At 48.8% G+C, this 26,850-nt stretch overlaps 1 protein-coding gene across 1 annotated transcript in view; it reads left to right on the forward strand.

Moving 5' to 3' along the window:
* Positions 1-522: 522 nt before the first annotated feature.
* FBLN5 (fibulin 5) overlaps positions 523-26,850 on the forward strand; it is a 74,329-nt gene continuing 48,001 nt past the window's right edge. Inside the window, exons 1-4 of the mRNA XM_080808705.1 lie at positions 523-1,021; positions 5,154-5,208; positions 7,282-7,333; positions 8,948-9,202. Of these exons, the coding sequence (XP_080664831.1) occupies positions 1,005-1,021; positions 5,154-5,208; positions 7,282-7,333; positions 8,948-9,202 (379 nt within the window). The 5' untranslated portion in view covers positions 523-1,004. The remainder of the gene's footprint in view (positions 1,022-5,153; positions 5,209-7,281; positions 7,334-8,947; positions 9,203-26,850) is intronic.

Genomic DNA, 26,850 nt, shown 5'->3' on the forward strand with positions numbered 1-26,850 from the left:
ACGACACTGCATCCGTGTAAGGTGGACGGCGTGTATCGTGCCCGGACACTGTTTAATTAAAGGAGGAACGTGCCCAGAGAATCAGGGGACGAGGGCGGGGCGGGCGCGTGGGCTCGGGAAGGTTTGCCTTGCACAAGCCCATGTCTTGCATTAGCCTCAGCCGGATTCCATCCTCCTCCTCTTCCCCACCCCCTCGTGCTCGCCACCCCTTCTTCTAGAAAACCGTGAGTCTCCCGTCGCTTCCCCCAGGCCTCTGCTTCATTGGGTCTGGCTCCCCAGTAAATCCTTAGATTCGGGTCCCGGTGGCTGTGTCTGTCCCGAGTTCGAGTCCTCCGTCTGCCGGAGGATGACCTTCGCGGGCGTCCCCGGGCCCCCCAAGGGGTGGGGTGCTGGATCCTCCCTCTCCCCCACCCCCGCCTCGGCCCGGCCGCCCCGCCGGCCCAGGCACCGCCGTCCTCGCTGGGTGGGAAGTAAAGGGTCAACGGGCCCTCCCAGCCCCCCGCCCCCCTGCACTTGCCCGCCAATCGCCTCCGGTAGAGATGCGGGGAGCGCGAGTGCGGCTGCTCCGGCGGGGCGGCGGGCCGGGGCTCTCCTCCCAGCCCAGCACTGGGTCCTGGCAGACGCCCCAAGATTGTTGTGAGGAGTCTAGCCAGTTGGTGAGCACTGTAATCTGAACCAGCTGTGTCCAGACTGAGGCCCCATTTGCATTGTTTAACATACTTAGAAAATGAAGTGTTCATTTTTAAAATTCCTCCTCCAATTGGTTTAATGCTGAATTACTGAAAAGGGCTAAGCAAAACCAGGTGCTTTCTCTGTGGGCTCTCCAGTGGCTCGGAGGACCCAGGCTCTCCCCTGTCCTCCCCACGACTGGCTCGTCCCCCTGGAATAAAACACGGGCGAGCCCCAAGGGCCCAGAGGGAGCCGAAGTTCGGGCCGGCTCCGAGGCCCCGCGCTGCCAGCTCTTTTCTTTTCCGCTTTGCTGCTCCTGCTCACACATCTTGGACATGCCAGGATTCAAAAGGTAGGTTCCCCCCGCTCAGGACTTTTTTCCTCCAGGGTCTGGAAACCTTACTAAAAAACCTGATGGGTGGAAAATGGCTATGGCTGGGATTCAGGCTGTGTCAGGATATTGGAAAAGGCATTAGCTAGTGATGCAATGATATTGTTAATTACAAAAAGCTGCGCCTCTGTAATTTCCATCTTGAAGCCTTCTTTTGGGAGTGGGTATTTTATAATACGGCTTCAGAAGTCAGCATCTGAGAGAAGTCTGCAAAAACCTCAGAGCTTGATGCTCACTCTTCCTTTACTGAAAGGGCAGCAATTTTGTGTGGCATTTTAGGAGATATATATATATATATATATATATATATATATATATATTTCTAAAGCTGGGAAATAGTTCACTAGCTATTATTTTACTGTACTGGTTGACTGTTGGACAAGTGGACGGGCTAGCCGAACATCCTGAGATTGGATTTGCTCTATGTCTGTGTGGGATTCACAAAGGGCATGCGACCCAGAAGTTTCAAGCCAATGAAAAGTGGGGACTGCAGACAGAAATACATGTAAGCAAATGTTTTGCTGTTCTTTAAGGAAATTGCAGTTTCAGTCAAGGAATCCTTAAACCTTGAAGAACTTTATCTAGATTATATCGGCATGGTCTTTCGTGAACTCTTGAAAATGTAGTTGCTTTAGACAGATGAATTGGGGGGGGGGGTGCGGGCTGATGCTGTACTGGGGACTAGCACTTCTCTGACAGATAGCCCTGAGAAATCAGTTGGCCCCTCTGGCTTTGCCTACGCCTCGGGCTGGTGCATAAAATGGGTGGACCCACCTGTTTTTGAAAGTTCTGGGGACCAGTTATGAGCATCCAAGTCTCCCTTAGAATTTCTATAGTTTCTATAGTTCCTATATCTTTAGAGCTTTCTGGAGTTCTTCGTGACAAGGTGTAACTGTTCGTGAGACCGTGAGAACAGCAGGGCGTGGGTTCCTTCTTTTTCGGAAAAACCTCTCAGTCAATTGGCCTGAAATTCACTGGGCCCCCAGGACTCAGCTGTGGCTCGTCCAGGAGGCCGGACTGGAGGCTGGACCTTTCCGAGGAGACCTGTCCCTCCCGCCAAAGGGAACTGGGAGTCGGGGAGTCGGAAGAGAAATGGGGTTAGCATGCCTTTTCCACTAGCTCCTGGAGCCCACTGCGTTCAGTCAGGCTGTTCTGTCTCCAACATAAACGAGACAGGGTTTTATAACCAAGCGAAAGGAAACTTCATGTGAAGAAACAGGAAAACATTGAAATTCATAATATACAGCTTGGAAAATAAATTTGTTATTGTTCTTTCATTCCTTCCAGATATAAATCTGGCCGTCGCAAATATCAAAAAGCCCTGGGATTTGGCTCTGCACTTTATAAGGTCAGAGCTGTCTCTGGCGTTCTAGAACCTGGCTCACACAGGCACTTAGACGCAATGAAAATGTGTGGACTCTCGGGGTCTTTATTCTTTGTATTGGGCACTGGTTGAAGGAAGTGGGCCTGTGTCCTCTAGTACAAAGTCAAGGTTCTGTTCTCCCTGGATGTCAGCTCAAGTCCAGGGCCCTCCAGCTACCTGGGGTTGCTAATTCAGATGAGCCTTGTGTTCTGGACTGAGTCAGCTTTGTCATCTACTGAACATCCTTTTTATGAAGGGAGGGATTATAAAGTGGAGGTATATGTTGATATAGCAGTTCTTCAAGTTCACCTCCTCCGGGAAGCCTTCTCTGATCTTCCTGTCCTTGCCTCCAGCCTGGCTCTCATGGCGCTCACTGGGTACTTCTCTCAATGCCCTTACCAGTGTGTATTGATGTCATCAATTCCCGTGGCTCTCCAGCCTGCTCCCCAGGGTGGCAATGGAGTCATGGTTTTGTTGCTCTTCTGTCTAGGGTCCGTGCTTGTAAATAGTAGTTGTTCAGATAAATCACTATTGAGCTGAACAATAATAACACTAAATAGCTCTTCATTTACAAATTTTTTAATACCATCATAATAATTTTTTAAAAAAATTTATTTGAGAGAGAGAGAGGGCAGGAGGAGAGGCAGAGGGTGAGAGAGAATCTCAAGCAGACTCCCCACTGAGCATAGAGCCCAACTCTGGGCTTGATCCCATAACCCTGGGATCATGACCCGAGCTGAAACCCAGAGTCGGATGCTTAACCAACTGTGCCACCCAGGTCCCCCTAAACCACTGTAATCATTTAAAAGATTTTTTTTTTTTTTACTAAATCCTTTTCTTTAAGATTTTATTTATTTCTTTGAGAGAGAATGAGAGAAACAGCATGAGCAGGTGGGGGGGGGCGGGGAGGGGCAGAAGGAGAGGGAGAAGCAGACTCCCCTCTGAGCAGGGAACCAGATGTGGGACTCGATCCCAGGACCTGAAGATCATGACCTGAGCTGAAGGCAGACGCTCAACTGAATGAGCAACTCAGGCGCCCCTGAACCATCGTAGTCATTTTTAAGTGTACAGTTCAGTAGCGTTAAGTACATTTCATGGTCTTGTGCGGTCAGTCTCTAGAACTCTTCTCATCTCGCGAAACTGAAACTCTGTCCTTGTGAAACACTAACTCCCCATTCCTTCTTCCCCTCCGCCCCCGGCACCCACCATCTTCCTCTTTGTCTCTAGGATTTTATCTTATTTTATTTATTTTTTATTTTATTATTATTTTGTTAAATATTTTATTTATTTATTTATTTATTTGACAGAGAGATCACCAGCAGGCAGAGAGGCAGGCAGAGAGAGAGAGCGGGAAGCAGGCTCCCTGCTGAGCAGAGAGCCCGATGTGGGACTCGATCCCAGGACCCTGAGATCATGACCTGAGCTGAAGGCAGAGGCTTAACCCACTGAGCCACGCAGGCACCCCAAGCCTCTAGGACTTTAACTGTTCTGCGTCCCTCATGTAGACGGACTCATACAGTATTTGTCCCTTTGTGACTGGCTTAATTCACTTAGCATCATGTCAACGAGGTTCATCCGTGTGGTAGCTTATGCCAGAATTTCCTTCCTTGCCAAGGCTGAATAATACTCCGATCCACATTTGGTTTATCCATTCTTCTGCTGAGGGACCCTTGGGTTGATTTCAGCTTTGGGCTATTGTGAGTAAAACTGCTGCTGTAAACGTGGGTATACAAATATCTCTTTACGTCCCTATTTTCCCCTCTTCTGGGGGTTTCCCCAGGAGTGGCGTTGCTGGATTGTACGGTAAATCCATTTTTAATGTTCTGGGGCGCTGGCACACGGCTGCCCCATTGCTCCTCCCCACCAGCCCTGCACGAGGGCTCCGATTCCTCCACATCCTTGCTAACACTTGTTTTCTTGTTTTTTTGATTAAAGCTATCCCGAGAGATGTGAAGTGGTATCTGTACTGTATTTTTCTTTATTTATTCACTTTTAAAATTTTATACTGTATTTTTAAAGGCTCGTGGCAGCCATGATTTTATTAGCTAGAAGCTTGTGGGTGATGAAGGGTAGAAGTCACAGGCTCAGGAGAGATTTGGTGGCTTTTGAATGGAGAGCCAGCTTGACCTGCAATTTCTAGACTCCTCCTCCTAAGCTTTCCCTCTGCATCCATTCTTCCCCAGGGTGCCCAGGTCCCCCAGCCTCTCTTTGCCACTAGGGCCTATGTGATGTGTGCTCTGAGGTTAGGAGACTTTCCTGAGATACCTCTCTTCCGTAGAACTCAAACGCTGCACGTCAGTACTTTCTTTGCATCTTTTGAGGGTGCTATGGTCTCGTTCACTCTTACTGTTTCAGAATAAGGACACTGAAAACTTTGCGAGAAGTAAAGACAAAACAGCTGGTCCGTGCATGGGTCATGCCACAGCAGTGGGTTTTAGATTTTGTCTTTGAAGCAGCAAAACCTTTTATTAAAAAAAAAAAAAAATCATCTAACACATGATCCCAACACATAAAACTAATAGGAGAGGCATGGTTTTATGTTGGATGGTTGGGGGTATCTGGAGTCTTCTTTGATCTCTGGAGCAGGAGCACCCCAGCCCCCCAAATATATATACACAAGTTGGAGTCCCCACTGTAAATGCACAGGCAGCCTGCGGTCCCTGTTGGTCCCCAGGTCTGGATTCTGGAAGTAACTCAGGCATTTATCTCTCGACCTGTTTCTCTCTGCAGGATACTTACCGTTACCATTCTGGCTCTCTGTCTTCCGTGTCCTGGGAATGCACAGGTAGGATTTTAATGTTGTGTCTGATCTAGAAGCGTGTTAAAAATCAGGGTGAGAGGGTCCAGCCACGCATTTTAGAACCCCAGAATTTACAGTTCACCGAAGCTGAGCTCCGCCCCCAGGTGAAGGCGGGCTCAGAGAGGTGGACCCTTGCCCGAGAGGCGGGGCTGGGACTCCAGGGTTCTGATTCCCAATCCAAGACTTTGAATCGGGCAGCTGCTGTCATTTGCGTCCTCCGGGGCTCGATTTATGGTAAATGTTAAAAAGTCAGAGGCGCTCTAGGGCTTCTGGGCAGTAGTGCCTTGCCTGCTTGTGGCCCATGTGGGTCTGCCTGTCTCTGCAGACACTTAGCCCTGGTGGGAGGAGGCGGGTCTGCCCCGACTGACCCCCTGGGCAGGGGTGTGGATTGGGGGTGGGAGAGTCAGGCTCCATCCGGGTCCGGGAGAGGCCCGCAGTGCCCAGACTTTATGAAGCCAGTTTGTCTCAGCCTTTGAGAATGTGGGCACATCCCTCCTGCAAACTGAGAGCAGCCTCTCTGTTTCTGGCTCACAAATGAGAGAGGCCTCACCTCGGGACAGGGCTGAGGGGCCACAGGCTGATGGGGGAAGATTTTTTCTCTTCCTGTTAAGAATTTCAAAATAGATTCAGGCTCTTAGGGATAGAAAGGAGCCTAGAAGGAGTAACAGAGACTTGGAGCTTGGGGGGCCCTTGGAGTCCTCTGACCCAGCCTCACAGTGACAGATGGTGACATCCAGGCACGGAGAGGACAGGGGTCCTGGTCCTGTGGTTACTGTGTGTTAGGCACTCCGCATCCAGGAACATATCCAGTCCTTGCAACCACCCAGAAGTAAGCGCTGTCGCCCCCATTTTACAGGTGAGGATGTGGAGGCCGAGGAAGCTGTGAGCAGTGGCTACAGTTGAGGCACTGAAGCGAGGCTGGTGGACTTGAACCCTTGCTGGTGCTTAGCTGGTGATCCAGGCCTGGACTCCAGTCTCCTGGTTTCCTGAGCTTTATGGCATAGCCTCCTGGCTCATTTGCTCCCTTTCTTTTGCCCCAAGGCCCTAAGACTGCTGACCCCACTCCCACAAATGCAGGCTGAATCCGTCATCTCTCAAAACCAGCCCACAGTGCAGGAATCCAAACCTTGGAAGGCACAGGGAAGGCCAAGGATGGGGTTCCCATAGTTAGAAACATTCCTTCTCTGCCTGTTCCTATAAAATGTCCATCACCAGGGTCTTCCCTAGAGGCCCATGGACTTTTGGCCCCCATGACGTTTTTCTAAGGCCTAAAGTTGTAAACTCAAATTGCACATGAAGACCACAACCCTAGGGGACCACTGAGACATGTCTATTTCTAGAAGCTTCTTTATGTATTTGTCTTGGCGAGACTGAAAGAGGGGAATTTCCCCTATTCTACTTTTCTTACAAAATGGGCTGCATCGCTGTGTAGTTTGAGGTGAGAGGGTTAGGTTAGGGAATGTCACGGGGTGTCGCGAGGAGGGGAGGTCAGATAGCACCCAGGGCAAGAGAGTGATTGCCCTTAGAAGCAGTCCCATCCGCTCCCATAAAGAAGTGAACTCGGGATGTGCCTCGTTATCATATGGGTCAGATGTGATAACTCCTGCGTCTCATAACTGGGGCAGGAAACAGCCCCCAAATCTGCTGGTGGTGGGGATTTTAAAGCGTAATGCTAAGTGTTAAATGATTATAAGAAAATGCTAAAAAGAAGGGGGGCAAATAGGCCTAACAATGCAGGTTTGGTGTTATGGATGCTTTTTTTTTTCTTTACTGCATTTCTCGAACTTTCTGTGATGTCCTTGTAATACTTTTATAGTAAAAAAGAAAAAATGGGGGGCGCCTGGGTGGCTCAGTTGGTTAAGCCTGAGCCTTTGGCTCAGGTCATGATCCTGGAGTCCCAGGATCAAGTCCCACATTGGGCTCCCTGCTTGGCAGTGAGTCTGCTCTCCCTCTGAGCTCTCCACTCTCACACTCTGTCTCTCCAATAAATAAATAAAATTAAAAAAAAAATGGTAAGGACCATGACCTTACCTCTTTCTCCTCTCTCCTCCCCGGCAGCAACAATGCACTAACGGCTTCGATCTGGACCGCTCGTCAGGACAGTGCTTAGGTACGAGGGACACCGAGGATCCTGTGCTGGGTGGGGGTGTTCGGTGACAGACTGATGGTGGGCCCGTCTTTCCCTGGTGCTGCTTGATATTATCAAACCTGTATTGGCCTGGATTATGGAAGAAAACAGTGCCTGTCAATAACGTCAATAGCGCCTGTTTATCAATCACCTGTTTTGTGGCCCACCCCAGGAGGGGGCAAAAATGAGCATGGATTGACCTGTGTCCCCAAGGGGCTCTCTGTATCGGTTTCTGATGGCTGCTGTAACAGACTGCCACAGACTTAGCAGTTTAAACAACAAAAATCTATCTCACAGCTCAGCTCAGAAGTTATCCATAGATTTATCTGTAATTATTTATAGGTGAGACGTTTTAGAGGGGTTTCCCAGCCCAACTTCAAGGGGCCAGCAAAGCTTTGTTTCTTTCTAGAAGCTCTAGCAGAGAATCCATGTCCTGGCTCATGGGTATTGTTGGCAGAATTCACTTTCTTTCTTTTTTAGAAAAATTGGGATATGACTGACACATCATGTCATGTGAGTTTCAGGGGTACGACTTGTTGATTTGATAACACGTATATATTGCAGAATGATCACCACCGGAACCTTTGCTAACACCGCCATCACATCACATAGTCACATTTCTTTCCTTATGGCAAGGACATTTTAAGACCGTCTCTCTTAACAATGTTCGAGTACCCACTACAATATGGCGAACTGTCCTCGCTGGGAGGGCTGTGAACTCCCCGGCACTTATTCAACTTATAAATGCAAGTTCGTGCCCTTTACCAGCCTCTCCCAGTCCCCAGCCACCATGTTACTCATGATTTTTATGAGTTTGGCTTTTTTGATTCTACATATAAGGGAGATCATACGTGACTTTCCTGTGACGTATCTCGTGTAGCATGACATCCATCCATGGACCGCTAGAGAAGAGGGCATCAACCTCAGCATACTTCCCTTTCCCGAGGTGGGAGTTGGTGTGCGTGTCTCGGTTGAGCTGCCTGGGGTGGGCATGTCTCCCCCACGGGCCTGGACACGGACCTGTTTGCTGGCACAGGGCGAGCTGACTTGCCAGTAGGCTTCCACTTTCTTTGCAAGGAACTAGCTCTCAGCCAAACCTTGTCTTCCTTGATGCAAGGGATTCCCTCCCCTGCCCAGTTGTTTTTTGGAGTAGAAGAGGGAATCGTTATGAGGCCCATCCCAGGGTTTCCCAGGGGTCATATGGGTACATGGGAGCACTTGGGATGTTTTTAGATGGTATGCTCACAGATAAATGCTCAATTTTAGTATTTATACATTCATTTTTACTATTACCTTCTACTTACGTTGATTGGTAGTGTTTACTTGGGTTTCACATGTGGGTGAGATGATAAGAGTTTTGTGGCTATGGCGCAGATTGTGATGTGGTCTCTGATGGCTGATGTCTGGGTGATGCTGGTCAATATGATTCAGTTACACCAACGTTTGAGGGTCCCCACAGTGATGAGCCGGGGCGGCCCTCCATGTTTGGGAGCAGATGCTGGTAAAGGGTGGCTTTGGGATCCTTGGCTGAACTATGCGCCATGCTCAGCCTGGCCAGGGAGCCCCTGACCCTCATTCTCTCCTTGGCATTTCCAGATATTGACGAATGCCGGACCATCCCCGAGGCCTGCCGAGGAGACATGATGTGTGTTAACCAAAACGGCGGGTACTTGTGCATCCCCCGAACAAACCCAGTGTACCGAGGGCCCTACTCAAACCCCTACTCGAACCCCTACTCGGGCCCGTACCCAGCAGCAGCCCCACCGCTCTCCGCTCCAAACTACCCCACGATTTCGAGGCCTCTCATCTGCCGCTTTGGATACCAGATGGATGAAAGCAACCAGTGTGTGGGTGAGTAGCCCAGGGTCTCAGGCTCCTGTGCTCTGGGAAGGTCTTAATCCAGCAACAGTGAAGTCCTAACCCGTGAAGCAAGGACTTACTTTCTACAGAGTTCCTTCCTGCTGAGCGGCCTGTGTCTCCAGGAACCCCCCACCCAGGAGTAGCTTGGATTGTTGTCACATTCCGGTTCTCATCCAGAAAGCCGATTTGTTTTTTCTTCATTTTCATCTGTCTGTCTATCTATCATCTATCTATCCAAGGACTAAGCTATATTTTCTCTGTTTGATCATAAATGCATCTGGTTTAACTTAGTGAATCCCAGAGAGAAGATCTAGAAATGACCAGCACTTTCTCTTCAACACTCCTCACCCCTGAATGGAATGTATACTCTTGAAATAAAAGAAGTCTTGAAGGCCACGGCCAACTGTTCTGGAAAGAGAGTGGGTTCCTTGGGTGGGTGCCAATGTTCTTTTGGCTAAAATGAGCCTTGCTGATGGGAACTCACAGCGAGAATAGACCTCTGGGAGGAAGGCGACACCACATGGCATGAGTCCCCAAGGGGGTTGGCAAGTGGTTTGACCAGTGCCCTGGTGAGCTTTGGTGTCTGTTGACTAGTGTGGCCTTGGTGGAGGGTTCCTGGGGATCCTTCCTTGGTTGCCTTGATGGTTGGACCAAAAGCTCTGTGACTGTTTCCAGCTTTGGCAGATGGTCTAGAGTGATGATGGCTCTAGACTTTTTTGATCATGCACCTCACATCCAAGATCTTTTTGAGCTTGGAGCCCCATGAGATGCATATTTATAAATTACATACGTATCCTGTTACACTAATATGGTTTGAGGAGTGTAACACATACATTTAAGACTAGAACATTTTAGAAGATGTGATAAAAATAAACATGAGTGAAGTTCTGATACTTCCTTTCCCCAAAGTCCTGGAGACCACTGGTGTGCTTAGTGAGATTTTTGTTGGTCCGTTTTTAGGGCTCTGAAGTATTAAGCTATTAGAGAGACTGGGTTGGCTATCTTGTAATATCTTCTGGATGTTCATGCAAATGAGTGTGCATTTCCATCTGGATACATGGAAATAGTATGCAAACCAGTGTCCTTCAGAGCTGCAAGGGGAAATTGGGTGCACCTGGGCCCAAACTTCTCCATTCTTACTGGTTGCGAAGGACGTGGGGTATATGTGTGTGAGAGACGGGTGGGAGGGGGAAAGATAAATAGAGGCAGAGAGGAGGAGGGGTGGGGAAGGAGGGGAGAGTGGGTTGATGGTCACTCCAAATACAGATGAGTGGGCAGAGGCAAAGAGTGTGGGGTCCAGCCAAGCCACAGACACGGTTTGGTGGAGAAGGAGATAGCGCCCTTCCCTATAACAAGCGGCCGGAGAGCTGTAACTGGAAGGAACTTTACCAACTGAACTTCTGCTTCCTCGTCCTCTAGGAAAGGGAGCACGGACTCCAGCAGGTTAGTCATGACAGAGGTAGGATGGTGGGCTACAGGACTGACTACCAGTGTCTACCTTCCTAACTTGGCCATGTGACCTCTCTTGTCGGCTAGTAAAGAAATGATCCCAGAAAGAAATGCAGAGAAGGAGAGGTTGGGGGATGTCTGGGTGGCTCAGTCGGTTCAGGGTCTGCCTTTGGCTCAGGTCATGATCTCAGGGTCCTGGGATGGAGCCCAGTGTTGGGCTCCCTGCTCAGTGGGGAGCCTGCTTTTCCCTCTGCCTCTGCTGCTCCTCCCCACTTGTGCTCTCAGTCTCCCTCTCTCTCTCTCTCTCAAATAAATAAATAACCTTAAAGAAAAAAAAAAAGGAGAGATTGGAGTAGAGCTCCTCTTCCAAGATGTCCTATAGGGCTGGATGCGCCGAGTGCAGGATTGAAAGTGAGGAAGGGGGTGTGATAATCCATCGAGGTGCTCCAGGATTTTGTGAGGGGGCCTCAGGGTGCTCTGCCTGATGTCTGGGGCCATCCCACAGACCCCTTTGGGGAGCAGCTGGGAACTGCTGCACCGCTCCCTGAAGCAGTCCCCTCCCTCCCACAGACTTCTTTCCAGGAACTCAGGGCCCTTAAGAAGGACGGGGCTGGGAAACCTATTCATCTCCTTGTCCCCGTGACGTCATGCAGTTTCACGGCTCCTAACCTGTCACACGGGAGATGTGGAGCCTTCATAATGGCCCTTTTGTAAGAAGAATAGAGTCAAGGAACCCTAGCGAGGACTGGCACCGGGCCCACCCATTTCCAAAAAGTTCAGCATTATGCATTCATAAATCCTGAGTTCTTTCTAACTTCCCTTCCCCGCACCCCACTGTTTCCTGACGTACGGAGCTCCTTCTGGGCATTGTAAGAGGTGGCGTCACAGGCGAGGGACAAGAGAGGGGACGAGGAAGGGAGTCTGCTTCCACCCACTGTTCCCTCCAGGATGCGGGAGGTGGGCTTGAGAACAGGCAAAAGGGAAGCCAGGCGCAGAGATGGCCGAAGAGGGGAGGGCGCCAGGAGAGGGCATTGTTGATCAAGGGGGAGGAGGTGTGCGCTGGGTTCTCACCACCTGGAGGAGGAGGATGTAGGTCTGAGCTCGTGGAGGAAGCGTGGAACCAGCGCTGCGTGATCACGAAGAACTGGGAAACATTTCTGAAATTTGGGTGTCCTAGGAGGGAGGACAACCTCTTCAAAGGAGTCTTCTCCTCGCCATCAGGATGAAGCTGATAAGCCAGAGTGATGAGAGCAGCGGTCATGAGAGCAAACGCTTCCCCAGGGCTGGGTGCGGGAGTAGTTACATGCGAATTAACACGCGTACTCCTATACTGGTAAGGAGCCCGAGCCATCTGGAGAGGTTAGGAAATCCAGCCAAAGCGAATGGGGATGAACCAGGGTTTGAACCCATTCAGCTCTGGATGAGGCTCAGATTGGTTAAGGTTTGTTCAAAGCCTCTGAGAGAGTCTGTGTTGGAGCCCTGATTAAACACGAGGACCTTCTCTTGCCTTTTTTTTTTTTTTTTGTAATTAAAATTTTTCTCCTGTAAAGAACCTAGACAAAAGCAGAGAACGTAATGAACACTACCTACTTATCACCAAGTTGCTGTAATTATCGGCACAGACCGAGCCTTGCTTGTCCTTTACCCTCCCCCAGCGGACTAATTAAAGCAAATCTCAGGCATCATATAACTTTATCCTTAAATACTTGAGAATGTATCTCTCACAGATAGAGATACATTCTCTATCTAGAGATAGAGATTCTTAAAAAAAAAAAAAAATAGGGGCACCTGGGTGGCTCAGTGGGTTAAAGCCTCTGCCTTCGGCTCAGGTCATGATCTCAGGGTGCTGGGATCGAGCCCCGCATCGGGCTCTCTGCTTGGCGGGGAGCCTGCTTCCTCCTCTCTCTCTGCCTGCCTCTCTGCCTACTTGTGATCCCTCTCTGTCAAATAAATAAATAAAGTCTTTATTTAAAAAAAAAAATAGCCCCAACACTGTTATCAAACCTACAAAAATCAACAATAATTCCTGTTTATCATTAAATGTCCAGGTGGTGTTCAAATTTCCCTGATCATGTCATAAATGTCTTTTTCTCCCCCCCCCCCGTTGGTTTGTTAGAATCGGATCCAAATGAGGTCTACAAATTGCATTTTGTCGACAAGTCTTTTAAATTTCTCTTAATGTTTTTTGTTTCTCTTGTGGAGTTCTTTGTCCTGTAGAATTCCTTACATTTGGGATTTTGCTGATCACGATTTTGGGTGATTTTTAGCATATTCCTTCATGTCTTCTGTTTTTCTGTACACTGGTAGTAGATCTAGAGACCTGATGCAATTCAAATTAAATATTTTTGGCAGAGTGCTTCATAGGTAACACCATTGTTCTTTTGTCCTCTTTCTGCCCTGCTTTCTCCTCCTGAACTCTGAGACAATCTGCTTAAAGATGCAAATGGACCTTTTCACCGTGGCTTCCTTTTTCTGAGTTTCGGAGGCAGTCTCAAAGAGGCAGTTTCCTCCCTTGTGTCTGGATTAGACTGTGGCCTGTCTCTGCAGGCCAGGCAGGGCCTGTGCACAGGTTCCTGGTGCCCCAGAGTTTCCTTCTCAACTTCTCTGTTTTGGGTTCTGCCTTGGAGGCGACCAGACCCTGCTCCTTCTGGAACAAAATTCGGCCTCAGGTTTGAGTCCCCCCGTAGATGTAAATTGGGGTCACCTGGGACACTTAAAGAGTGAACGGTGACCCAAGAGTTACAGCTCATGAGCCAAGAAAGTTTTGTGTCATCTAGAAAACTGGCCTCTTGGCTTGTGGGTGCTCAGCCCTATGGCCACCTTCATGAGGATGGTGACTCATGGCTGGTTAGGATGTGTCCTCCAGATCCTGGACCCCTGGGAGATCGGTGGCCAGCTTCTCTGGTGATGGAGAGCCAGATGGACATGGTTAGTCATCGAGGAGGTAAGGGTGGCTCCAGGGAGGTCTTCTACCTAGATGCACCCGAGATACAGACAAAAGTTAAAATCAAAGGCATGCCAAGGAGTCTGAGCTGGCCAAAAGACCTCGCAGAAGCAGGATGCTGTGGGGTTTACGGTGTGGGTGCTGAAGGCTCAGGAAGAGGGGAACTGAGCTGAGAGCTGGAGCTCCCATGGTTTGAACCCCCACTCAGGAACCTTCCTATCATAGTACACTGCCTCTGAGAACATCACCTTTGGCCAAGGTCCCTGCATGTGGATGTCCCTTGTTTATGTGTGCTTGTCCCCTTTGGTGCTCAACTTGTCACCTCTTTGGGTGGACAGTCTTAGTTCTGGCTTTGCCAGTCAGCTTGGCTTAGCAGCAAACTTAGGGACTGTACCGGTGACAGATGCTCATGGAATGTTCTGCGGTTGAGCAAGAAGTCTTTTACTAGAGCCCAGGGACTGCAGGGGATCTTCTGGTCATTTGTGAAATTATTCTCCTTCCTGGCCCAGGGATTTGTATTGATCAAAGCATTTGAGTAGCGAGGTGGGCATTCATCTGTATCCTTCTAGAAGACAGATGTGTTAGCCTGAGGCTTTGTGTTGAGTTAGTCTTCCTGAAAGCCAGCCAGTTTTTATTCAACTGACGATAAATGTGACCAATGATAACAGGGCACTGAGGGAGCAGGGTGTCTGGGCATGGCTGTGGGCTCTCTCCAGAACTTACCTCCAGGAAGGGATATTGGACCCAAAAGAAGTGGCTAAAATACTAGGCGGCCTGTGATAGGTCCCTGAGATGGCGAAGAGAAGGCAGAGATGGGAAGGCTGTGCATTCTGGAACGGAGACGGCTGGAACTTGGACGTCAGACTGGCTTTGATTCCCATCCTGGTTTGGCCACTTCCTGGCTGTGAGCCTTGGGTCTCAGTTTCCTCATCTGTAAAATGGGCATGACAAGGTCTGGCTCACAGAGAATGTGAGGAAATACCTTGTCCAGTGTCTGTCCGTAGAATCACAGGGAAACCGTTCATCAAGAAAGACTCAAGGGTCTGGCGATGACAACCTGTAGAAAGATTCATAGAATCTGAAAATGCACTGCAAGCCTCATTCTTTAGAACCTTTAAAATGACCAAAAACTGAGCTTGGTACACACCCATCCCACAGACTTTGCAGGATATGGCCCAGTTCCTTCCCTCATGAAATTTCAGTCAGGTTCTGCTTCGAGACTCCAGCAAAGCCTGGGTTTGTTTAAACTGTGAAACGGAATAGTGAGCAGCCATTCCAACCCGACATTTGTTCCCAGCAGATAAGGCAAGGACAGGAGCGCTGGAAACTTCACTGAGCCCTCCACGTGGCGGCTTCTGCGGGCTTTTCTCCCAATTTTTTATAAAGGCTTGGGCTATTGAAATCACGTCCTCAGGGATGAGGCCGGAAGGAAAATGCAGGAAACGCAGGCCACTGGGTTCCTTCGGCCGCTGAGGGCACGGGGACCAGGCAGGCCTGGCAAGAAATGGGACCAGACTTGAGTCAGGGGCTCTGCAGTTGGGTTTACTTGTCAACCGGGCCTCGGCAGACTTGTCCACGTGCACCCCATCCTGCTTCAAGTCTTTCCTGGACACTGGTGGGGATAGGGAGTGAGCAGCTTAGGGCATTGCGATAAATAAATAAATAAATAAATAAAGACTTTAGAAAAATAAAGAAACATTAAAACTTAATTTTTAAAATGTAATTCTCATATTGTTTGAATCTATTAGAAGCATGTATTATTTTTGTTTAAAAAAAAACCACCAACCCCCACCACACACCCCCCCCTCTAATTTTTTTAAAGCTTAAAGTGAGGCAGATGGCATGGGAAAGGGACCAGAGAGGACACTGAGAAGAGCGGGACAGATTTGCTATTTATTAGCTGTGGGGCATAAGAAAGTCACTGGGCCTTTCTGTAAAAAGGAGGGACAGGAGGATAGTAAGGATCTTAATGTGGGGTGTGCGGCTAGAATTCAGGGATCCGTTGTCATGTTTTTTCGCATTAATTTCTAGTGAAATTTGTCATTGTTGTCCATTACGGAAACAGTAGGCTGTTACACCTTAGTGGTCCCTGTGACAGTATTAACATGAGAAGCACAGCTAGTCATACACCACGTTATAGCTGTAACAGTGACTCTGAAGTGTCTCGAGGTATTTGGCGTATCTTGAAATGCCATTTTCACTAATTGCTACTTCAGAATTGTACAAGATAGTAGACTGCTGTCCCGTCTTGTTATGTAATGCCATGATAAGGAAGCATATATATTTCTACAATGCACATTTATTTTAAAACTATTTTGTTAACTGCCTTTCAATATAATGGGTCTCCCTGTGAATTTAATTCCATGCAATTCAAAGCTTTCTTCTAAGAAGGGGTCCATGGGCTTCATCTGCCTATAGAACAGGTTTGTGGCACACACATCAAAGGCTTAAATTCCCTGGAGGAGATAATCTCTTGGTCTCCTCCAACTCAAGAATGTTCCGCTTTTCTAAATCTTCCCAGTCCTTAGGAAGACAGTCTGGATTTTCCATTCATATGTTCTCATCTGGATTGCTCTGTGACGTGGTCCTTCTCGACTTCTGGGTTTCAACCAGCACACGTGCTCAGTGACATCTGCCAGGACTGAGTCTGTCCTCCGTGTGTGAGGAAGTCCATCCCTACCCACGGCTGCCGCTGCCTTCCAGAACCGGCCCTGGTCTGTAGGGGTGAGGAGGTACAGCGAGCTGACCACCCCCCACACCCAGTGGGCACCCACGAGGAGACCCGCCCAGCCCTCGGTGCCATTGGAGAGTAGGCACGTCCCCACTGCCTAGTAGACCAATTTTCTCAATGACCTACAAATTTTTCTTGGCTCTCACCTTATGTTCCTTGGTCTGGTCCTGTTTCTTTCAATTATGTTCCATTCAGGAATTAGCCAGTTGTGTGTGACAAGCAAGTGGTGTTGCAAGAGGATGGAGAAAGTGTGAACTTTCAGCAGCGGGGCAATTCAGCCCTTGACGGTCATGGCTAAGGTGGATGTATGATCGGCTCTCTGAAGAGTGTCTGCAGGAAGGTAGGAGGACACCGTTACCTGTCCGGGCCAGGGCTGATCAGACCGTGTAGCTGTGTGTGCTTTAAATGAGTGGAAGGAGCGTCCTTTGGTGCTTCCATAAAGGTGTGATGCTTCCAAGTGCGTTGAGATGGAAGAAGGTGATAGTATCTTTTCTTTTGTCATCAAGCCTAGTGATAGATTTCTTTGCAAATGTCCTTTTGATGGAAGTAGACCGAGTACACCACTGACCGAATTGAGAATGGACCCACTCGCACAGGTTCTGTATCTATGTTGGCAGTTTCCACAGATATTCTCCCAGGCTCTTCTCTGCTTGTGTGCCTGGTGTCGGAAGGGCCTCTGTCGCTCCTGCTTGTGCCCCAGCATGATGCAAGAGACAGAGTGATTTGGGAGCTCTTTGTTCTCTCAGAAATGGATTAAATGAAATAAAGAAGTAAAAATAACATAGGAGTGCAAAGTATTAGTTTTATAGAGTGTGTGCGCAAGTACGAGAAAATGATTAAAGCAGTACATTAGTAGTCACATTAATGTCATTGACAACAGCCTCATGTAGATATCATCTGAAAGGCTCAAGTTATGATATCTGCTGTTTGGGAAAGAAAGGAGATCTTTATTTTCTTGAAGGACCTGGAGGGAGAACTCATCAGGCTGAAGAGCAGTGGGAGTTAGTAAGACGGGGGCAGGGAAGCGCAGGGACTGTAGATTCAGACATTTGGGGTTCAGATCCCATCCTTGCACAGTTGCCAGGCTCAGGGTATTAAAGCCTTTGAGGGTCCCGTCTACAAGATGGGACAATAACACGTATCTTATGGGGTTGTTTTGAAGCTTAGCGAAGGAATACGGAGTGTCCCCTAGTCAGGCGTGCAGTCCCCGAACAGTAGTCACTGCTGTCACTCCCTCACCGTCTGCTCTCCCCACAGGAACAGGGCTCTGTTGGCTTCATGTCTTACCAGTCCTTACTGGGTCACCACGGGGTACATGGACACAGGGCTGCTTATCCTCCCAAGTTTGGGGAGGGAGAGTAGAAGGGGAGGGAGACAGAGAGGGACTGCATTTCAGATTGTGACTGCTGATACTGTCTCCCCCTCTCCACTCTGACCCCATTCAGCCAGACAGGCTGCCTTTGATTTTTTTCTCTGGGGCCTTTCTCAGCTCTGGGAGCGCCAAGGAGGAGTGACATGATTATGTGTGTTCTCCTCTCTCTTTGGCTGCCAGCTTCTCTGGACACACAGACACGGAGACAGAAAGGAGACTTCAAACCGCACTGGCTGGCAGGCTGGGACTGGGGCAGGGCTGGTGGGCTCATCAGACCACCTTCCCCAGCAGGCCAGCTGCCCTCCTTCTTGGTGGCAGAAAGCTCACAGCTTCCGGGCAGCCCCCAGTTGTGCGGCAGAGGGCAGACAGGTGCCCATGTGCGCTCCCGAGGATGGGGATGTCAGGGCTTGGGGCCATGGGTGGGTTGCCTGGTGGGGGCTGGGAGGTTTGGTTGCAGGCGTGGCCCCAGCACGCACTGTTTGTCCACAGCATCTGGCAGAGTGGGCTCTCAGCAAATGACCATCGAATGAATGAATGAATGAATGAGTAGAGGGAAAGGGAGTGTGAGCACTGTTAAACCCGAGCAGTGAGAGAGGAGCCCTCACTCATTTCCTAACTCAACCTCTCATCACTCACTCCAGCACACCCCCCTGAGCCCAAGGCTCCTATTTGTCTTGGAAGCAGAGGAGCGTGTTTGGGGAAGGGTCTTGAGGCCATCTCCTTGGGGGCTGGCAGGGAGAGGACATTCACAGGATTCCTTCCCTCCAGAGGGCCTCAGACATCAGACTGGATGTCAAGGACTGACCTTCCATTCCCCTCTGGCTCGTCGGAGCTGGGCCAGAGGGGAGATGGGGACAGCCAGTGCTGGGCCCTGCCCCAGGCAGCCAGCATCCATGGACTCCAGGGGATGGTGGGCGGGTCAGGGCTGGGGAAGCAGCGAGCCTCGGGGGACTCGTCAGTGCTGTCTGACTTTCCCTCAAACTAAGACATTTGCAGAACGCCAGCCAGAGTTGATTTATGAGTTTTCACATATTTCACAGGTCTCAACACATCCCCCAGGAATCAATGAGGTCAGACAGAACAGACTTTGCATCCGGAATCAGTATGAAATTGGCATCTTCAACTGTTCCCATGGGAAGGAGGGGATAATAATTTGGGGGGAGATTATATTAAGCAATGCAAAGACACAAAAAAATCTGACTTGGCTTCGTTCCCGCCGGGGAGAAAGACAAGTCATCTGTTTTCTGCATTTGAGCTGGGCGAGGGGTGGCCATCTCTGCCGGGGCCCCTGTGACCACAACGCAGCAGGACGGGACAGGGCCACTGGGGCGAGTGGTGAACTCAGAGCAAACAGCAGTGACCACAGCATCCCGCCCCATGTCCTCTGGCTCATGCCCTGTAACTACAATACATAGACTTTGGGGATTATTTTTTAGCAGCTCTGTATCCAGCAGGAACTCGTATCTGTAGCACCTGATAAATATTTGTTGAACAAGCCAAAAAGCTTATGTGGTGAATTGTATGTATAGGATTGAAATGAACCAGGGAAATCGGTTGTCCATATAGATTAGGTTTATCATTAATGGACTATTATTAGTGGAGTGCCTGCAAAGAGTAGGAACTCTGCTCTGGGAATGGGTGCGATGCCCTTTAAGAGAATCTTTGGAGGACTGAGTAGGGTTTTCATGTGGGAGATGGGAAAGGACTTTCTGGATTGAGGAAACAGCTCAGGTACAGACATAGAGGCAGGAATACCGGTGAGGGCTGGCTGTGGTCATGAGCCCAGGGGTCACCTGCCCATTCTTGATATCCAGTGTGTGGCTGCAGCGTGGCTGTGGGCAGGAGGTGGGGCAGGCATGGAAGGAGAGAAAAGACCAAGAAAATTGGCAAGAACTAGACGGTGGGGGCTTTGAATGCCAAGCCAAGGGCTTGGACTTTGTTCAGTGAACACAGGTTTTTTGAGTGGAGGAGGGGTGTGACTTTTATTTGAAGGGGATTCCTGGTTGAGGGGTCTGGTGGTCTGGGATCTACGTCTGATCTTAGTCCTGCCACAAGTTCAGTGGGTGATGGTAGCTCCATACCTCCTCCTTCCGGGCTCCGTTTCCCCATCTGTACGGGAAGGCCTGGACCACAGTCTCTCAGGCTCTGTCCAGCCCTGACCCCTCAGGAGGACGAAGGGCTGACTTACCACAACCAGGTGAAGCGTAGCTTCTGGAAGCAGGTAGATTCTGGAGAGAGTATCTTTCCCCTTGAGGCAGTGATTTTACATTTGGCCTAAGCTCTGGGGGCAGGGAGGGACTCATGACTGGGCCATCACTTAATGCTGTCACTTCCTTTTCTCAGAGTCCTGGTTGGAGCCTTCCTGTAAGCGGGAAGAGTGAGCCCTTCTCCGAGTCCCTCCGGAAAAGGGGCCTCCAGCGATGGCGATGAAATCGGCTCTGACCGTGATGATAGCCTGTGGCCCTGTTCCGTGGGAAATCTGGCAGTGTCTTTGTAACACCTGGGGGCGGTTTGCAAGCAGCTGGAGTAAAACCCAAGTTCCTCATGAAGCCAGGCGTGCTCTTAGACTGACCAGTGGGGTGGAAAGGGAAGAGTTTCACAATCAGGCCATTCTGGGAAATCCCCCCACCTCAGCCCTCCCACACAGACCCTTGTTCCAGAACCATCTCCATCTGACTTAGCTCCGGAGGGCAGGTGTTGGCCAGGCACCCGGTTGGCTCCTTGCTGCGGGAGGCTGGATCCTGAGGTTATACCCTTAATCGACTCCCTTAAATGTGTTAATTCCCACTTGAACACTGCCTCCCCCTTTCCCAAATGCTTTCCCATCCACTCACTCACTGAATTCTCCAACGGTCCAGTAGGCAGGCTCAGGGTTGTTTTCCCTGTTTCACAGAATACTTGGAAAGGCTCTGTGACTGTCCCCAGTATCCCTCCCTTCATCTGTGGGAGAGGCTGACCGGAGCACAGGCTTGCTGACTTTCAGACCCTGCTCCTCCCTAAGACGCCCCGGATGCTCCTGGTTTTGTTCGTTTGTTTTAAATTTAAATTCCAGTTACTTAACATCCAGTGTAAAATTCGTTCCAGGTGTACAGATAGGAACTCAGCACTTCCATCCGTCACTCGGGGCTCCTCACAGGCAAGTGCTCGCCTTAGTCCCCATCACCTATCTCCCCCGTCCCCCCCAGCCCCCTCCATTCTGGGGACCACCAGTTTGTTCTCTAGAGTTAAGAGGCTATTTCTTGGTTTGCCGCCTCCTCTCTTACTCCCCTCCCTTTTATCTCCCTCCTTTGTTTTGTTTCTTAAATTCTACATAGGAGTGGAATCATACGGTATTTGCTTTTGACTGGCTTATTTTGTTTAGCATTGCACTCTCTAGACCCATCCACGCTGTTGCAAATTGCAAGGTTTCATTCCTTTTTATGGCTGAGTTATATTCCATTCTGTGTGTAGACCACATCTGTTTTATCCATTCATCAGTCAATGGACACTTGGGCTGTTTCCGTAATTCGGCTATTGTAGATCCTGCTGCTGTGAACGTTGAGGTACATGTATCCCTTTGAATCTGTATTTTTGTATTCTTTGAGTAAATACTTAGTAGCGTGATTACTGGATCATAGGATAATTCTATTTTCAACTTTTTGAAGAACCTTGAAAACAGAAAAAATTCTGTTTTCCAGAATGGCTGCACCAGTTTGCATTCCCAGTACAAGAGGGTTCCCCTTTCTCCACATCCTCACCAACATCTGTTGTTTCCTGTGTTGTTGATTTTAGCCATTCTGACGGGCATGAGGTGATATCTCATTACAATTTTGATTTGGATTTTCCGGATGATGAGTGATGTTGAGCATCTTTGCATATGTCTGTTGGCGATCTGGACGTCCTCTTTGGACAGGTTCCTCTTGGTTATTTACAGGCCTCGCTGGCCTCCTTTCTCTTCCTCAAACATATCAGGCTCTTCCCTACCTCAGGGCCTTTGCACTTGCTGTTTCCTGTGTTGGAACTCTCTTCTGGCTCTTCACATTGCTGCTCATTCGCCTCTTTACAGGTTTCAGCTTAGTTTATAGGTCACCTTCTTAAAGAGCCTTTCTTTGCTGTGCCCAAAGTAACCCTGTGCTTACTCTTCATCACAGCCCTCATCATTGTTATCTGTCCCCGACCTGATTGTGTGTAAAAACATCTAGAGGACTTCAGATTGCTGGGTCCCAACCCTACTGATTTAGTAGGTTTGAGTGAGGGCCTGGGCTTTCAAGGGATGCTAATCCTCCTGGTCTAGGGACCACACTTTGAGAACCACTGATTGATAAATATCTTTTAATTAATTAATCAACAAATTAATTTATTTTTATTGAGATGTAATTGACATGATATGAATTTTAGACAAGCAACGTAACAGTTCCACATTTGTGTGTATTGTATCCCCTCTGTGTAGTTAATATCCATCGCAACACAGTCACGAATCTTTTTCTGGTCATAGGAATTTTTAAGATCTCCTCTCTCAGCAACTTTCATATAATACAGTGTTATCTGTAGTCACCGCACTGCTATGACCTCCCCATTACTTACTTATTTTATACCTGGAAATTTGTGCCTCTTGACCCCTTTACCAATTTTGCCCATCCCCTGCCGCGGGCAATCGGTTCTCTGTAACTATGGGCTTAAGTCTGTTTGGTTTGTTTATTTGTTGGTTGGTTTTCTATTCCACCTATAAGTGAGATCACGTGGTATGCGTCTTTCTCTGACTAATCTCACTTGGCATGATGCCTGCATGGTCCATCCATGTTGTTGTAAATGGTGAGATTTCTTTCTTTTTTATGGCTGAGGATATTCCCATATATATAAATATATTCATATAGATATACATTCATACACACATACATATATATCCCATCTTCTTTGTCCATTCATCTGCTGAAGGTCATGTAGGTCGTTTCTGTGTTATGGGTGTATTTATTGTTTCATTATTCATCTGACCTCTTATTTTGTTCCCGCTGTGCCCCCAGTGCCTGGCCTGTCACTGCTGCTTGATGAGTCTCTGTTAAATGAGTGTTGACTGAAGACATGGTTGGGACTCCTTGCTTTATAATCATCCCACACCTAAGAAGGAAGAATGTCAAACATTGACAGAAACGCTGGGAGTGACTCAGTCTGATCGCTTCTTCTCTGTTATCTTTTTCTTTAACTTTTTTCTCATGCCTGACGTTTTTCTAAAGGTCAATATGAATTTTGGTATAAATTGCATAGACAGTTAAATCCCACGTGAACGAATTGGGCTCACTGGGCTCAAGGAGGGTTGTTAGAAGCCCAACCAAAAGCCACAGGACATCTAGCCAGTTGTGGGTGTTTGGGTCTCCCCCTCTTGGGTCTGTGCTTAAACCTTGACACTCAGCTCACCTGGTTTGAGGTGGGGAAGAGCCCACATATCCTCCCTCTTCTGTCTTGAGGCAAATCATGGGAGAGCAAGCCGTGGTGAGGCTGAGTGAGGGAGTACAGGCTCTGACTGTGGTTCGGGTCTTTCTTCTTCTGTGACGAACACATTGGCACAAACGGAAGAAACCTTGATCTTGGGCTTGTCAGAGCCATGTTCTCACAAACCATGGGCCCCAGCCAAGGCGCCACAGCTGTGAGCCCCTTGGGAACTTTCTGAGTAAGTGAATTAAAATTTTATGACTGATTTGCACAGAACACTTCTCCTAATTCCCAAATTGGTACTTCCAGAACCCGCAAGGGTCTGAGGCCGCCTCCTACCCTTTAGTTTCAAAAGAACAAAGTTGAGAGGTTGCCAGATTGGAATTGAGTTTTGACTGTAAAATTTGATCTCCCCTAGCAAGGGAGCTGGGGATGAGATCTGAGATGGTTATGGATTCCCTGAAAGTATTGCTGGGCCCCGGGGAGTAGCGAGGGAGGGCTTGGACCCAACTGGCTGACACTTCATCCTCCGGTTGGGGGCAGGGATCTTTCAAGGACCCACAGGAAGTGGAGTGTGTATGTGGGGGTGGGTGGGTATGTTTGGGGAGCAGGTTGCCAACTCTTGAGGAGATCACCCATGGCCACTCTGAACTGTGTGTATCATGGATGTAACTGATTCTGCCCAAGGGAGTCAAGGATGTCTACACAGAGAAGGGACATTTACAGTTCAGTTGGGAAACCGGGAGACCAGATGTCATTTGCAGAGCTGGGAAAAAGCCCGTGCTCTCTGGATTCCTCATCCCAGGCAACGGTGCTTAGCTGCAGAAAGACTCTGGACTTGGAATTTGGGTGACCTTGGGCAGGTCACTTCTCTGTGGGTGTCATTTCCTTTAAGAGTTGGGTGATCTCTGAGGCTTGTTTAGGTGGCCGTGTGTGCTGAGGTACCGCGGTAATGAATGAACAAGGCGGGCTCTCTGATTCGGTTGCCTGTGTTCACTTTGATATTCTAAGCCATTTGATCTGGCGAGTGCTTGTCAGGATTAGGTGAGTGAGGGCACAACCTGAACTATCTTTTAAAAATGAGCTCATGGCAGAGGCCTCGGCAACCTCAGCCAGAGTCTGGTTTCACAAGAATTTGCCCCCAACCCAGCTACACGGATGCACCACGCTCAATCGTCTTTGTAAGTCATAGATCTCTGTTCTTTCCACATTCAAGATCCATGAAGAGTTGTAAGTAGGACAGACTTGTCTGCTAGCATTATCTCTTTCTGAAGATGGGGGGCAGGGGATAAAAAGGCAGGAAACCCTGGTACTTTGGCAGGCAGATAAGCCACAATGGGGTTAATATAATAGAAATTATTAAGACAACAGTAGATAGTACAGCTTGGCTTTTAGCTCTCATGAGGAGGGAAGGCTTGCCAGGACCACATTCCAGTGCGGCCTACTGACCATGAGGAGTGTGTGGGCTTCTAGGATCAAGCACAGTGAGCCACATCCACACTATCAACAAGATCCCTGAGAGCACTGAGAGGAGGGAGGAGGGCGAGGTGGTCCATTTCCCTTTGGGAGGAGCAGTCTCCAGGGTGGGAGATGTTCAGGGACAGGGGGAAGCACACAAAATGTAGGCGTGTTCTTAGGAGGCCATAGTGGGTACCATAGACGGGGCGGGGGTCGGGTGGGGGAGTTTAAACAACAGACATTTCTTGTCTCCCAGTTCTGGAAGTTAGACACGGATTAAGTCTGATCGATGCGTCGGTAGGGTGGGATCCTCCTGAGATCTGTGAGGGAGGGATCTGTGCCAGGCTTCTCTCCTGGGCTTAGAGAAGGCTGTCTCTCCGTCATCTTCCCTCTGTGTGTATCTCTGGATCTGAATTCCCCTTTCATATGAGGATACCAGTCACAGCAGATTAAGACCTCATTTTAACTTAGTGACCTTTTAAAAGACTCTATCTCCACACCCATTCACATGCTGAGGCACTAAGGGTTATGACTTTGGTATATGAATCTTGAGGGACACAATATGGCAGAGTCCTGTTCCTTCAGCAGGACCCTCTGGGGGCAGAGACCACTGGAATGCCATTTTTTTTTTCTTTTCCTTTCCTTTCCTTTCCTTTCCTTTCCTTTCCTTTTCTTTTTTCTTTTTTCTTTTTTCTTTCCCTTTCTTTTCCTTTCCCTCCTGTCCTTCCTATCTCTCTCTTTTTTCTTTCTTTCTAAAAGATTTTATTTATTTATTTGAAAGTGAGAAAGAAAGTGCATGAGTGGGGGAAGGGACAGAGGGCGAGGGACTAGCAGACTCCCTGCTGAGCAGGGAGCCCGAAGTGGGTCTCAATCCCAGGACCCCGAGTTCACAACGTAGGCTGAAGGTAGGCACCCAACCAACTGAGCCACCCAGGCACCCCAGCCATTCTTTTTTCTTGTCCTTAATGCCCGGCCCATACATGACTTCTTCTACCACTCCATCCATCCCAGACCCAGTTTGCTCCCCAGCCTGCCTTGAGTTCCCTGCTTGTGTGCACCTGTGTTGGGGCCTTTGTCGTCATCTACTGTAGACTGAATTAGAAATGTGTCTGTGCCTACACGTTCAAGTCCCATGTCTGAGGTGTCTGTGTCTCTCTCTCTCTCGTACTCCTTACTTCCTGTCTTGCATATGGAGCGCGTTCAGTAATGTTTGTTGATCTTGTTGATGGGTCGACTGTCCCAGACAGTTGGGTAATCAGGACTGGATAAACAGAAAGATGTTGCTGTTAATACGGCAGCAGCAGCACCGTGCCTTTCCTTGGATTTTGTGCACTCAGGGACAAAATCAAGCTCCTGGATTTATAAAGAAAAGAAGCTCTTTCTACCCTTCTATCTTCGTCTGGCCACAACGGGTCAATGGAGGAATCTGCAGACTGGGCGCTCAGCATTCTTAAACCTCCAGAGTTCAAAGAGAATGACTCGTTTGGCCAGTCTTGAAGAAACTCTTCAATCATTTCTTGAATAATGGCATTCTTTTGGCCCGGCTCTATGGATACTCCTCCCTCCACCCCCAATCCGGTGACCTTCTGTCCCCTTGTTTCTTGGCTGCAAGTCTGGGTCTGTTGTAAAGAGCAAAGCAGTTTCAGCAGAGCGAGGGGTCCTTCCCACGAATCCACAGCCGCACACCCCAGAAAGCCTGACTGTGCAGAAACAGCTGGGTTTTGGCAGGCAGATTTTGAAAAACAACACTAATAATTTAAAAGCATTTTGTTCCAGAATAGTATATGGAGGAAGAAGAATGTACTGTGAGATAAGGCAGGTCACTCATTTTGATAAAAGCAGACTCACTTGAGGATTCGTTCTGAACCATGTTCCCGCGCTTTCCACTTTTACTTTCCTATAGGGAGGCTTCCTACCTGGTTCCTGGGAGATAGGTGTGCCTGGGGATTGGTCCCTTCAGCTTTTGGGGTGGTTGGCAGGCACTCGGGATGCCTGAATCCTTGGACCAATTACCTTTGCTCTCCCCATTGTACCTTACACACTTCTGGAATTTTCTGTGTGCCTTGACATGGAAAATGTTGGGAAGAGCTACTTTAGACTGACGTGTTCTGCAGAGATTTCTAGGAAACCCATTCACTTTATATTACTCTTGATGTTCTGGCTTTTTTTTTTTTTTAAAGATTTTTTATTTATTCATTTGTCAGAGAGAGTGAGCACAGGCAGACAGAGAGGCAGGCAGAGGCAGAGGGAGAAGCAGGCTCCCCGCTGAGCAAGGAGCC

The sequence above is a fragment of the Martes martes genome (genome assembly GCF_963455335.1).
Source record: "Martes martes genome assembly, chromosome: 7".
In the NCBI taxonomy this organism is placed as follows: domain Eukaryota; kingdom Metazoa; phylum Chordata; class Mammalia; order Carnivora; family Mustelidae; genus Martes; species Martes martes.